Consider the following 14,444-nt stretch of genomic DNA (forward strand, 5'->3'; position numbering starts at 1 on the left):
TAGCATATTAAACGATTTATAACACGCGTAGTCTACTTGAAGTAGAGCAATAAATATTTAAACCTAACCATTCTTTGTCTGATCTAAAGTCACCACGCATACATTATAAATACATATAATATGATATATTGTTTGTTTGAGGTTAAGTTACAAATGAATTAATTATTATACTATTTATAATAAATTATTATTTAAATTACAGAACAGTATAGCTTTGTGTTTCGAATAAAATAAAAAAATAATAATATTTTTTCTGCAGTTCAGAGGTTCCCCCGGGTCTTGATTGTATTTTTGGTAGATCGCGTTAAGTTTTGATATGCTTATATATTTTATATATTTTTTTATTATATCAACTTACTATAATAAAATATATAAAAAAGAAGAGAAATACTTTACGCATAAATACGAATACATGATACAACATTTTCCGTGCCATTAAATTATAAACCGATGTTCGGATTTAGTTTCATCGTTGATAATAAATTATCCGCAAAGATTAAAAGTTTACCAGGGACTTATCACTACGACACCGTGAGACAAAAAATTATATCGCTGAGATAACAATTGACCAAGTAGCAAAAACAAAAAAAAGATGACTGCAATTATAATAAAGTCATTAGTGTATGTCGTCAGTAGGTAACTATAACATAGACATTTTTCGAAATAATGGTTTGAACCGTAAAAAATGTAGTTAACTTAAACTCGAAATACGTAAAAACAAAACGTGTATTAACGACACACGTTATGCACGGCTGCCGTGGCTTGTGACGGTATAATAACGTATCAGAAATTCGCGTATTCCACGATATCGGTTGGATCGTCGTTCGGTCGAACATAATAATTAGATAAACTGTCCAATCAAACGAACCGTCCAATGACGTACAGCGCACGGTATTCAGGGTAATCGTATTAATTCGTTACAATCGTTTTCGTTGCAGGTGTCCAAGCAACACCAACAACTGCGCGACCACGCGTACCGCAGCGGCGGCGTGTACGGCAAAACGGCGGAGTCGGCGGCGGCGGCGGGCCAGCAGGGGCCGCAGCGCCCGACAGGTTCGGCGTCGGTGACGGCCGCCGACGATTTCGAGGAGGAGGACACGGTCAAGTCGGAGTCCGAGGCGTCCGCGGCCGGCCACTCGCCGCAGGCCGCGTGCAGCGGCCACAGCGAGTCGTCGAGCGGCGTGCACTCCAACAGCAGTCACGACACGGCGGCCACGATGCCGCTGCCGCCGCCGCCCCCGCCGCTGCAGCTTTCGCCGGCCGCGTCCACGGCCACGCTGTCGCCGACGGACGACGAACAGCGGCGCCGGGCCAGTTACGCGGACCTGCAAACCGTGGACACGGTGGTGATCCGGCACAAGGGCGGTCCGGGGGCCAAGGCCCGGATGCCGCCGGACCCGTGCACCAGGCCCACGAACGTGTCGCTCAGCTCGTTCACGGAACCGCGGGGCGCCCGGAACCGGCCCGGGTCGGTGCCCGGCTGGAGGACGATGCCGCACAACGTGGCTCCGCCACCGCCGCCCCAGACGACGGCCGGTAACCGCGTCAAGGCGCCGCCGTCGCACTATCACCAGTACCAGCAGCAGAAGAACCAGCAGCAGAACCAGATCAACTACCAGCAACATCAACGGCAGTGGTCGTCGTCGTACAACGGTGGAGGCGGTGTCGGCGGTGCCAAAGCGTCTGCCGTCCGGTCGGGGCGGAACCACTCGACTATACCCACGCACCACAACGGCGTCAGGCTGTTCCAGCAGCACCAGCAACAGTCGTACGGCCAATAAATATTTTGGCGACCGTCCCTGTTCGCGTTCCGATTGGTCGCCATAAAAAAATCGCGATCGCAGCATAGACATTCGTTAACAATATCCGAGTGCGTGTGTCGGGCGGCGTCCCGAACGGTGGAGGAGAAACCGCCTTCCGGCGTGCCGCGTCCGGCTGATAAGCTTTTTAGAAAAAATCCAACAGATCGATTTCGAATTATAATACGCTCTGTAGACTACAGGACGTTTCCACTACTCTGACGACCATTTGTTTATTCAAACCTCCGTGCGGAACAGTCAGCCGACGACCAATCCCCCGCCTACCATTCCTGAAAACAATTAAAACGATCTAGTCCCCCTCGTCTGACCCGTGATCCATGTATAATCATATCGTATATCTTTTAGACGTTGTGTTAAACGACTCTAGTTACGGAATTATTACTATTATATAATATTTATCTAAATATAATAAATTACTTATCATTAATATTGTAATATTACTATCCAATATCATTAATTGTACCGACAATATTATTATATCATACTATTATATATTATACAATGACAAACGAAACTATAAACATACATACAAGGCGTAAGTAGTAATACATATTGTGTGTATAAATATATATATATACATTTTATCCAGATAAATTTACCTCCAAACGACCTGAACGAATTTGTCGTGTTGAGCTTACCAAATATGTTGTTTTTTTTTTTTTTTTTTTTTTAATTTATCATCCGATAGACTGATCGACTAACTAATACGTAGTACGTAGATGTAGAATAGAGTGAAAAAAGACTCCGTCCTTGCCACCAAAGGAATTTTCAAGCGAGCGCAGGGAAACAATTATTTATATATAACCTTGGTTTTAAACTTACGTTGTAATAATTTAATCGTATCATATATTTTATTATTATTTGTCATACATTATTACATTATTTCATACTCGATTTTAATCAGATTGTTATAACCGTTCACACATCGACTGCAGAATGTCTGTTTACGATTCGAGATACAATAATAATATTGTATATTAATATATAATTTTGAGAGCTTAGACGTAAACAGAAAATACACTTTTCGGGCACTGATTTAATGTCTCTTTGGGCCGGTACTTACCGCAATCTAAGGATTCACCGGCGATAAACAATTTCATCCCAAACTCGAATTTTGTTAGGATTTGTCACAGGTTTTTTTTCGAGCTAGGTAAAGAGTCTCGCCCGTAATATAATCAATATCTATATTTATACATTTTTTTATCTAACAAATGCAACCAATCCGACTCCGTTTTGACTCGTTATTCTAATCGATCCATTATGTTTTCACGATTTCCTTCGACAGACTGTTGTTATCCTTGGTGCTATATGATACGTTTATAATTTTTTTTAAAGTTTGGGCAATTTTCCATTATTTTCATACAACCTTTTGTACTATACCTACTGTTTATTCTATTTTTATTATAATTATTATTATTATTATTATTTTGATTTTTATAATCGTCAAATAACATTTTATACATTATATATTATAATATAAAATATTTACATACCTTCATGTTCTTTTTATACCTAAATATTATTAAAATTACGTGTGCGCATATTTATAATTATTTTAAGAGATATATTATTATTATACAACAAAATGTTTAGTCATATAAATTATAATATTATATTTAGTGGTTATAGTATGTGTATTTTGTGTACATGATAGGTGTACTGTCCAAACAAAACGGACGATAAAACGTCGCTGTTTTCCCGTACACTACAATATTACATAGCTAGCAATTATGACAGATTATAATCAATTTGAAAATTACATAATAATTAATTAGTGTCTGTTGTATTTACAATATTATTATTGATACTTAGATATTATGTTGTGTTTTATAATTTTAAATAAAGATCTCATTTGTACTTTGAACCAAATCACTGAACTTTTATTTTTTCCTACATACTTACTTTTAAATTATTATTATTATCGTCTTATGAACCAATCCGAATGATACAAAATTAGCTCATATTTATTTAAAGCTATAAAATGCGCATTTGTGTTTCGCTAACAATTTAATAATATGAATATAGATGTACAGAATATTGCCAAATCCATGTTAAGCTATACATAAAAATTTGATTTAGGTTGAAAATAATATTCATGTACCTAATTCATGGATAAAAACGGATTAGGTAGGTACCTAATATAGACAGATTCCAGATCCCATAGTGTTTAATTTAATTCAGACCGATTTCATCGATAAATTAATATATTTGCATTTATTTATTTACTATGCAGCTGATAAACATTGTTCAAGCTCCTTCGCTTTGAATTATTGAGTTTCGATTAGTTTCAGATATTCGGTTTACTTTAAATTTTATATTTAACGCGCAAACAAATAAACAAATTAAATGAATTTTTAAATGAAAATTAACACTTTTTTCGTGATAAATTTAAGATTAAAATTGTTCTAATAAACTAAATAAATAATGATATCATATTCAAAAGGAAAATGTGGCAAATAACTAACCAAGTGTGTGCAACCATATCATACAATGGAGGTCCAAAATAAACAATATTTAAATGTACTAAAATAATGCCAAGAAATTATTAAGATAAACAATATTGATCTGATTGGAATTTGTTTTCTTTATACTACTTACTTGCCTATGAATAATAATATTATCAATATCTAATTAAAATTGAGATAATTTTATAATTTTAATTATTTTAGTGGCTGTAAGTTTAACTGTTATATATTTAATTATAGCGTGTTTTCAGACAACAAACGATTTAATATTATAATTTCAATGTCTATATTAAAATAGTGCTAGTAAAGGTTAATCAAAATAATTACTTGGAAGATGGCACTAAATCATGCGTATAGTTACTTCCTAAATGTTGCATACATCTTAAACTTCACTTCAGCTATTACCAATATTATACTGTGATGTTATCAAACTCGGTTATTAGTGATCATTGATCAGTGATTACCTATATATGTTAATAAAATATTAAGTATATAATGTAAAATTATATATTTAATACCCACATGATGGTTTTATTTACTGACTATCGGTGTTAAAATATTAAAATTTTAGAAAATCAATCATTTTTATGATTATTTAAAGTTGTTGTTATTGAAAAAATAAGTCAACATTGCTTATAATAACTACATATCCTAAAACTGATAAGTTTTTCAAAATCCATGAGAAATGGATAATTTTAAACAAAATAAGTAAATAAGTTGTAGGATGATAAACTACTGCTAAAAAAAAAAAAAAAACGGAGAAATGACATCCAACCACTTCGACCTCTATGTGTGTTGAATTGCTTTTTAAGATTTCAAACGTTTATGGTATACCCTACTTAATATACAATGGAGGCGGGCGATATCATCCCATTTTATATACATCGAAATAAATATAAAATATAAAATATTATACAGGTACGAGTTACTGGATCCATTGTTCAGAGATAAACGTGATCGACGATGAGATTTGCGTGATAGAATGTGTCGTAAATCGTCCCAATAATTGTCTGATTTTTTTTTTTTATTTGCCGGTTATTTAATCCGATGGTGAAAGCAGCAGCCTTTTAAATCATAAACATTCATCTGCTGCCGTTTAATTTACAACACTGGCTGCCGTCGTGATAGGTTATATAAGTAAAAAATATTATACTCTTCTCTCTATGTTAGAATGGGGAAAAACAAATAAAAAAGTAAATAATATTATTAACACTGTCGTGAGTTAGATATCTCTAATATTATTCGATTATCATAATATTATATACGTACATAAGATTTTTCACATCTATCTTGCCCCTACAATTTTATATTATGTTTATGCCAAATGTAGAATAATATTGTCAAAACTCCACGAACCATCATTTTATATGTTATATCACATTAAATGATTACATATACTACTCGTACTTTGTCGTAGTTAATCTTATTCTGATTTAAAGACGTCATACACATTACAACGACAAACTTGACGATTATTCATCATATTTTATTTTATTTTTTTTTTTTACTTAAATGTTTATTTATAACTATCTGAATTACCCGGCGTCGCCTATGTGTAGTCTGTGCTTTCTCAACATTTTACTTAATTTTATCAAGTGCTAAATACTATTAATAGCTAAATTATAAATAAAACAAAGATATAATGATCACTCATAGGAGTATTTGGTGCAACTCTGCGAAAAAAATTGGAAAAATGTTAAATAGTGTCATCAAAAAACGGGAACATAAAAAAGGGCTGTTTTTTTATATAAGGATAATATATATATAGCTATTAGTTACTCCCATCAACATGTCGTCACTTGACATAATTGAGTATAATATAGTTTTAACTACTTCATACAAGTTAAAAAAATAGATAACCCATGGCCTAAATATAATAGTATATTCATTTTAGGAATACTTTACCGAGTTTTCAATAAGTTTAGTAACAGGGACTATAAGCATATTTAATACTTACATGAAGCAACAACAGATAACACTGTTATACATTTATAATGTAAAATATTTAATAACCTTATTAATTATATAATATTATAGTTTATCAGTCCCAATAAATATATAATAACCATTTCAAAATTATTGAATATCCTATATACTATATTAGTATATTTAAGCCATAAAATAAATTAAATTTATTGTACACAACTAGATAATGAATTAAAGCAACTCTATTCAATAAAATCGGTTAAAATATTGCTGTGTCATATAGATAAATATTATTTAAGCAAATTTAAGTATTTTTATTTTTTATTTTTAGAGTTTGTTCGATAAAAGTTTACGAGTACAAAAGTATTTGTAGTATTTGTAGCAGTATAAAAAGTTATTTTATAGTAATATATTGGTGTATAATATTTGTATCACATAAGAGCAACATAATTGCCTATACAGTACGCCGTTTTTTTAATTTTGTTAGCAAAATAATATATTATAATAATTGTTATTGTATCAGTAATACTGTAGGCTATAGCCTGTAACAAAATACTAATACAATTTCATATCATTATATAATTCATTTTGATTAGTTTTTTCAAAAATTAACAAAATTTAAAGATTTCATATAATATTTCCCGCTTAATTAATATTTGTTCAAAAGGCAACTATTAATCACTTTTTTTTTAATTTCAAGTTTTGCCATTTTTGTAATGAAGAAACTTGTAAAGTATTTAGATAATTTTCAGTTTTATTTTTTCTAATTTATATTCATACCGTGTATAAAAGTGTAAGTAATTTTGCAAACATATTTTTTTTTACAAAAAATTATTCATTTGTATGCATTGTGAAAATACGCCTACTGTTTTTATGGTTGTCTACAATTGTTGTATAAAGTAATATAATGAAAATAATTATAAATTAATAAAATCAACTGAATTTTTGATTTTCTTAAGTAATGGTTGCTATTACTATCGATTATCAATTAAAATTAAATATTTGAAAGAATAATTTAAAATGTAATGTTATATTTTATTTTAATCAAAATTGTAGGTTAGTATAATTATAGTAGGTACTGTAATTAAAAAGTTGAAAAAAAAGCTAGACAAAACAAAATTAACAAATGTTTGATATTTTAGTATTTATCTCACTCACTTGCCTCAATAAAATACAAGAGTAAATCGACATGTTGATATTTACACTTGAATGCATAGATAATATTTTCATATATTAGTACTTGAAATAAAATATTGTAAGCGAAGCTCGGTTAATAACATTTTTGCTGACGTTTATTTAAAATGTTCAGAAGTGATTTTCGCTGTATTTTTTTTTTTTTCACTTACATTAAGTCATGTGAAAATCGAAAAGTCAAAAATACTTATTCAAAGTGCCTTTGTAGTTTTCCAGATTCATTTTTCAGATTTACAAACGTGCTAACTTATAAGGAGAATCTGACGTAAAAATACATAATATTTTATATTATTACTATTATTATTTACGACGATGATAAGTATAAGTTCGGTGCCATTGCTACAACGACAACGACAGTCGTCGTGACCGGTTCCTCTCTCTCACTACATCTCTCAGTCTTTCTCACTCTCTCTCTCATTCTCTCGCCCACTCTCACTCTCTCTCACACTCTCAGGGGACCGTTGTGCCGACGACGAGTCGCCCGGACCATGTCTGCACCGGTCCCAGTACAGTCTGAACGCGCGACGCGTGCGCACTTAACTCATAGACAATACCAAATCGCTTCCCACCACCTAAGTACGATCCAACAAAGTCGCACGATTAGTATTATTATGTTATTATTGATACCGATCGGACCGTGACAAAATTATATTTTTTTCCGGTACACCATGCCGCTGTATTTTCGTGTTATCGTCGAGGGTTGATTTTCGTTCGCGCAATATCGTTTCGTTTCTAACACCATTTATCGAACTCCACTCTCGAAGCTGTAACTGACGAACCGTTGCGTGTTATTTCCACATGGTTTTCGACAGTAAATAATAATATCGTCCGTCCGACGAGCAAGTTTCGCATTATTATTTATTTATAAAAAAATTTTGCGCGGGCGACGGCGAACCATTTTAATACTATACACACACTAAACCGGTTGTTGACCTCTGGCGAGGGCGCGCGGTCGAGCGCGAGAGCGACGGCGGCGGTGGCGGCGGCAGTGGCAGCGGCGGTAGCACCGTCGACGGCAGACGTGCCGCCGACTCGGTCACATCTCGGATCGCCGCCTCCACCGTCTCAACCACCTCAGATGTCGTCGGACTCGGTTGCCATCGCCGGGACAGCCACCGATGACATCCGCCACTACCGGCACCACCACCGTCATCATCATCACCATCACCTCCATCATCACGGCAAACGTTATAAGCGACCACCTCCGTTGCCATCGTTGCGAAGACCGTTGCCGTCGCCACACGAGACTTTGGACTCGGCGGCGGTGGCCACGCGCGAAACGTTGAACACCGACGCATATCACCATCCGGTCAAGGTGGGTACCTTTATCACTTTAAGATTAGAATTTATATATTCTTTAAAATATGTTGATATGATGCAATAATATCAAAATATATTATATTAAAAATGTTGTATCCTGCATTTTTATTATACGTATAAAAATAAAATATGCATTTATTTATAAAGAAAACATGTGGACAATTATTAGACGTATAAAGTACGATCACAATAGTCGATAGATGATAACAAATTAATAAAATCAAATACTTTAACTGACAAAAAATAAAACTAGGAAATAATAATGATAAAAATTAAAAAATTAACACATGTGTTAGGAAATTTTATAAATAAGCCTGATAATGAGAACTAAAATATTTTTAAATATTAAATTATACATTTGTCTTCAAATTTCGCAATACAAAAATAGTATATTTCAAAATTCCACAAATGAAACGAACTTCTATCTCATTATAATATGTTGACTTTATTTTGGACTTCCAAAAAAAAAAAAAAAATAAACTAAATGCTATAACATCCTAAATCTATGTATCATACCGTGTTTTCACCAATTTAGGAAACATTGGATTTCTCAGCAGGATTAAATTGAAATAAATTAAATTTTTTCATAAGCTAGTGGTGTATAAATACATATTTATAGATAAATTTCAAAATTTTCATCATTTCGGTGATAAAAATATAATTTTTTTGAATAGCAACACCTATTTTGAATACCATATTTGGATAGACCTAATTTTTTTAAGTAATTTTAATGTATCATTTATGGTTCTAAATTAAAAATTGACTGAATAAAAGTCATTTCTTTTTCATTAAATAAATACATTTTTCCGAATCATTTGAGTGCATAAAACCATTTATAATTATTTATTATTAATTATTTTTTAAATGTTTCTACGTATTTTTTTTTTTTTATACTTGTTATAAATAAGACTCATTCAATGTCCGGCAAGATCTCCAGATATTACTCCACTTGAATTTTTAATGGGGAATTTTAAAAAAGTTTACAAAAATCTACCAGTTAGTCTTGCAGATTTAAAAAACAAAATTGTAGTTGCGTGTATAGTATAATAATATAGCTGAAAGTCAAATAATGTCAGCAACCGATAGAAGATATCTACAACGATTTCAATTATGCGTGGAAAATAATGGAGTTAACTCTGAGCAATTTATTTAATAAATTATATAATTATAAAATAACTGCTATGAATAATATTTAATAAACAAATGCACATTTTTATAACATGTATAAAAAAAAAAAATACGTGAAAACATTCAAAAAATAACCAATAATAAATAATTATTAATAATTTTATGCACTTAAATGAATCGTAAAAATGTATTAATTTATTAAAAAGGAAATGGCTTTTATTTAGTCAACTTTTAATTTAGAACCATAGTTGCTACGTTCAAATTACTTTAAAAAAATAGGCACATCCGAATATGGTGTTCAAAATAAGAGTTGCTTTTAAAAAAAAAAATAAAAATATTTTTATTACCAAAATGATAAAAGTTATAAAATTTATCTATAAATATTTATTTATATACCACTAGCTTGTAAAAAAAATCGATTCATTCCATTTTAATTCGGCCGAGAAATCCAATATTCCCTAAATTGGTAAACACATGGTATACTATTGTTTGGATTCAGACTGTCCAAATCCACTCTATATAGCCAATAATCGCAGTATAACTTGGGATGAACGGCATTTTGTGACAGCGCAACAATAATAATAATCGGCACGGATGAATATTATAGTGCTAAACCTATATAAAAACTTTTTCTTTCCAGGTCTTTGGCATCATTTCCAATCATGACCATAGATAGGATAAAAATATTTAAAAGTTATTTTACAGGTATTTTTCTGATTTTTCGTTAGATTTTTTTTTTTATTGGAGGGAAATATTAATAATCTGTCGTTTCCATCACAAATTAATTTAAAGTTTAACTTTGTTTAGATTCTAAAAAACTACATACTTTAGATAAACTGTAAATTAAAACCACACATATTTAGTATAGGATAAAGCCACATGGTTGCTCTATCCAAAAACCACTGACTTAGGAAATTAATTTAATCAAACAAGGAAATTATGGGATAAGTAAAAATTTGCAAGTTATATAGATACTTACGATAATAAAATAAATAGTTTTATTTTATTTATAATTTATATGATTAACATTTTTTAAATCAACTCAAAAAAGTAACTGAGTGTTTTATTATAAATTCCTTTGTTAACTTTAAGTCGGGAAATGTGTATGATAAAAATATAAAATATAATGTTTTATTCCAATATTCACATTATAATTTAACGTAATCACATTATAAATATTAATATTTTAGTTTAAAAAATAGAAAATTGCACAACAATTTGAAAAAAAATGATTTGTAAAATATTTACCTAACTGTCTATTATTTATAATAAATTTATAATAATTACTATAAGAATAACCAGAATGACCACAAGTAAAATTTTTTAGCTTTATCTATAAGTTTTTATCAATAGGTATCGCTATAAAACTACATACCTGTATTAAGAACTTATTATATATTATATAGTCTTGCATAATAATAATATATAATAAGTTTAAAGCGGAAGTGTTGCTAATGACTCTTAGGCTTCGCCGGATTCAAGACTGTATAACATTTTCTTCTATTCCAAACAGCAGATTGATCAAAATTTATCATAATATGCAGTTTTGTATGGTAGCAAATTTATAGTGGGTGTGTAAAATGTTACAATTATAAATTTCTCGAGATATTTGTTTTCCTTTTTTTTTTTTTTACAATTTACGGTCTTATATAGAACGAGATAGATCAAATTTAATTGATTATTTTATCAACTTAATTTGAATTTGTCAATTTATTTAATAATGATATTTTAATAAGAAATAAATCAAAACACAAACTTATAGAAGTAAAATTTAATGTTTCTTATACGAATATATATCACCATATATCTAGTCATTAAAAACACTATTTTCTTATTTATTGAGTAATAAACGTGTTATTATTTGCAACACAATAAATTATCATTTAATATAATACATGTACCGGTAATAAACAGAAAATTTAAAAGTATAAAAAATATTGTATTCATATTTTATAGTCGAAAACGTATATTAATCCACTTACTGCCCGCTACGTTTGCACACAAAACGTATAAAAAGAGTTCGCTCGATTTGATAATATAGGAAGTAATTATTATGCTCAAAAATTGAACGCTAAAAAAAACTCAATATTTCTATTAGTATAAATTCACGTAAGTGTTATATAAAATGTAATGATTTTCATCACGCATTGAACAATTTTGAAATTCTTTTGTCATAATACTTATGATCGACGAATACAGACCACATGTTTCCAATAATAAATCTATTGTTTTTAAACGACGTGCCATGTCGCGATTACAATACTATCCACGCGTAAATTATATGTATATAGCATGATTTATCGTGAATATAAGATTACGCTGAGTCTACGTACTATAATTATCCACTCGTTCGCAGACGAGCGTGCTACATATTCACACTGAAGTCACATATACCTACACTTGGCGTTTATTATAAATGCATTAAATAAATATTGTGAGGGTAGTGTAATAAATTTGACTGTTACAGAAATAGTTATACGTGTCCGTTTGCAGTGCGTTTTTTAATGTTTTTATCCGTTGTGCGACGATAATAAAATGATATGATGGCGATCTCCCTTTCATCTATTATAATCATATGGTTTCTGTAAACGTTTACACCTATCTGCATCATCTCTCGTTTTCGTCTCGGCTATTTATTTAGCAATAATATTAAGAGTGTTTGTTTGAATTGTTTAAAATATTAAAGAAATAAAAAATACTGATTTGTTTTATAAATGGTGTTATTATTAACAGTTCTAAATGATTTGTTAGATTATATTATTATTTATAGTACACGATTACAACATTTATTGCATGTACATTTATTTTTTATGTCGATGTGATAAAAAAAAAAAAAAAAATAATAACAGAAAATCATAATATAGAACCCATCGATTCCGCCAGAACAGGTATCAGCATGTAATGTATAAGCATATCCCAACTGAAAATGTATAACAAAGCTTGGTTTTTATATTTTTAAACAATATAAATTTTTTTTATTTTTTTTTAATTTAATTTAAATATAGAAAAAAACTTGAATATTTAAATTAAATACACAATTATTGTATTCTTATGATACGTAACACATATAAATAGGTGCAACTAGAGTCAACAATTTGAGAGGGCTAAAAAAATATTTACAAATCTCATGTTTAATCCAACAATGTTCAACCCTCCCCCCATAATTATCTAACAGTGGCGTGATTGGGTTTTTTTTTTAAAGAGAAATGTGGCAAAAACCCAAAACATTTAGTTATTTGTAAATAATTAGGTGTGTTTTGACAATACTGTTTTTTATAACCCTAAGCTACATACTTACTCATAGTAAATACATAATAAAGTGGCATATAAATTATAGAGGATGTTATAATCACCAAACATTTCTGTTGATAATTTCATTTCATCTTTATAAAAATATTCTACTTTATATGTACTCTATTAATTTTGATGACGTATAATTTAATCATAAGTATAATTCTAGGAGTAAGTTTATTTACTTACCTATAATGTTGATCATAAAAAACCTGAGTCTATATCTCCATATCAGTATCTAAACTACTTGCAAATGTTGAACAAGACACAAGTGAAAAGGGTTTATTAATGGGTTTGTCCTGAATGTTTGAGCGCAACATGTCAACATGGATTGAATATCCATATTCTTTGTAAGTAGATAATCTTTTTTTTTAGTTACTTTGCGAAATTTAGGTAAAAATATTAAACACTTTTCTTTTATCAATAGTAATAAAAAAATAATTAACTATTACATTTTACACTAAAAGTATAGATGAAAAATAAATATTAATTAATAAATGATATTGATAATTTTTAATATGGCAATAATAAATAAACACTCGATTAGTAATATAATGTACAGACTACAAAGTAAAGAGACAACTTTTAGTCAACTAAACAAGTGCCATTTGTTTTCGATAAATTTATCGATTAATATAAAAATATATAGATTATAAACTATATTAACCTTCACCGTTATTGGGTTTTTTTGTCATTTGACATTAATCTAAAAATAAATACGATTCCTATTGGAAATATAACTGAAAAGCTGTCAAAGACGTGTTATGAATAAACATCAATAAATTATTTTGTTAGTTGTAATTAATTAGCTTCAATAATTTTAATAAGCTTCAACTAAAATAATCTAAAAACAAGAGGGTATGGATAAAAATGAGGGAGCAAGCTCCCCTCTCTAATTGCGTCAGCGCATATAGTAATAACATTACGTACTTAAGTGTCTGATCTGAAATACGTATATCAATCCTATTTCAAAATTAATCAATACATGTTAGCTACAAAGATGTAAGATTATATATAAATTACTTAGTATATAAGATGATATGTTCAAAAATTTAAAATAGTGAAAATCGTAAAAATTTAAAATCTTTTAAGTTTTTGTAAAACTACGCATTAAAAAAAAAATATTAATTTAATATCCATAAAATAGTAGAAACATACAATTAGATTTAAATTCGGCACTTCTATCGTGCAAGAACGCAACGTCTGCCCATATATTATTTTTATTATATGATGTTGTTGGAAATTTTTCACTCAATTTTTTTTTTTTTTTTATTAAAAAAAAAACATTTGAGTATATATT

General features: G+C 30.1%; 2 protein-coding genes across 4 annotated transcripts in view; both read left to right on the top strand.

Annotated features, from left to right (window-relative positions):
* Positions 1-2,270, top strand: part of LOC112591128 (protein tincar) — a 63,300-nt gene extending 61,030 nt beyond the window's left edge. For both annotated transcript variants that reach the window (XM_025334823.1, XM_025334824.1), the window contains one exon: positions 939-2,270. In XM_025334823.1, the coding sequence (XP_025190608.1) occupies positions 939-1,781 (843 nt within the window). In that variant the 3' untranslated portion in view covers positions 1,782-2,270. The remainder of the gene's footprint in view (positions 1-938) is intronic.
* Positions 2,271-8,259: 5,989 nt separating this feature from the next.
* The window catches only part of LOC112591165 (tensin-3-like), a 140,359-nt gene continuing 134,174 nt past the window's right edge, over positions 8,260-14,444 (top strand). Inside the window, exon 1 of one of the 2 annotated variants that reach the window (XM_025334881.1) lies at positions 8,260-8,720. In XM_025334881.1, coding sequence (XP_025190666.1) covers positions 8,484-8,720 — 237 coding nt within the window. In that variant the 5' untranslated portion in view covers positions 8,260-8,483. The remainder of the gene's footprint in view (positions 8,721-14,444) is intronic. The other variant, XM_025334880.1, reaches the window with a different exon arrangement.

The sequence above is a fragment of the Melanaphis sacchari genome, unplaced genomic scaffold (genome assembly GCF_002803265.2).
Source record: "Melanaphis sacchari strain LSU unplaced genomic scaffold, SCAv2.0 Contig12_pilon_pilon, whole genome shotgun sequence".
NCBI classification, from domain to species: Eukaryota; Metazoa; Arthropoda; class Insecta; order Hemiptera; family Aphididae; genus Melanaphis; species Melanaphis sacchari.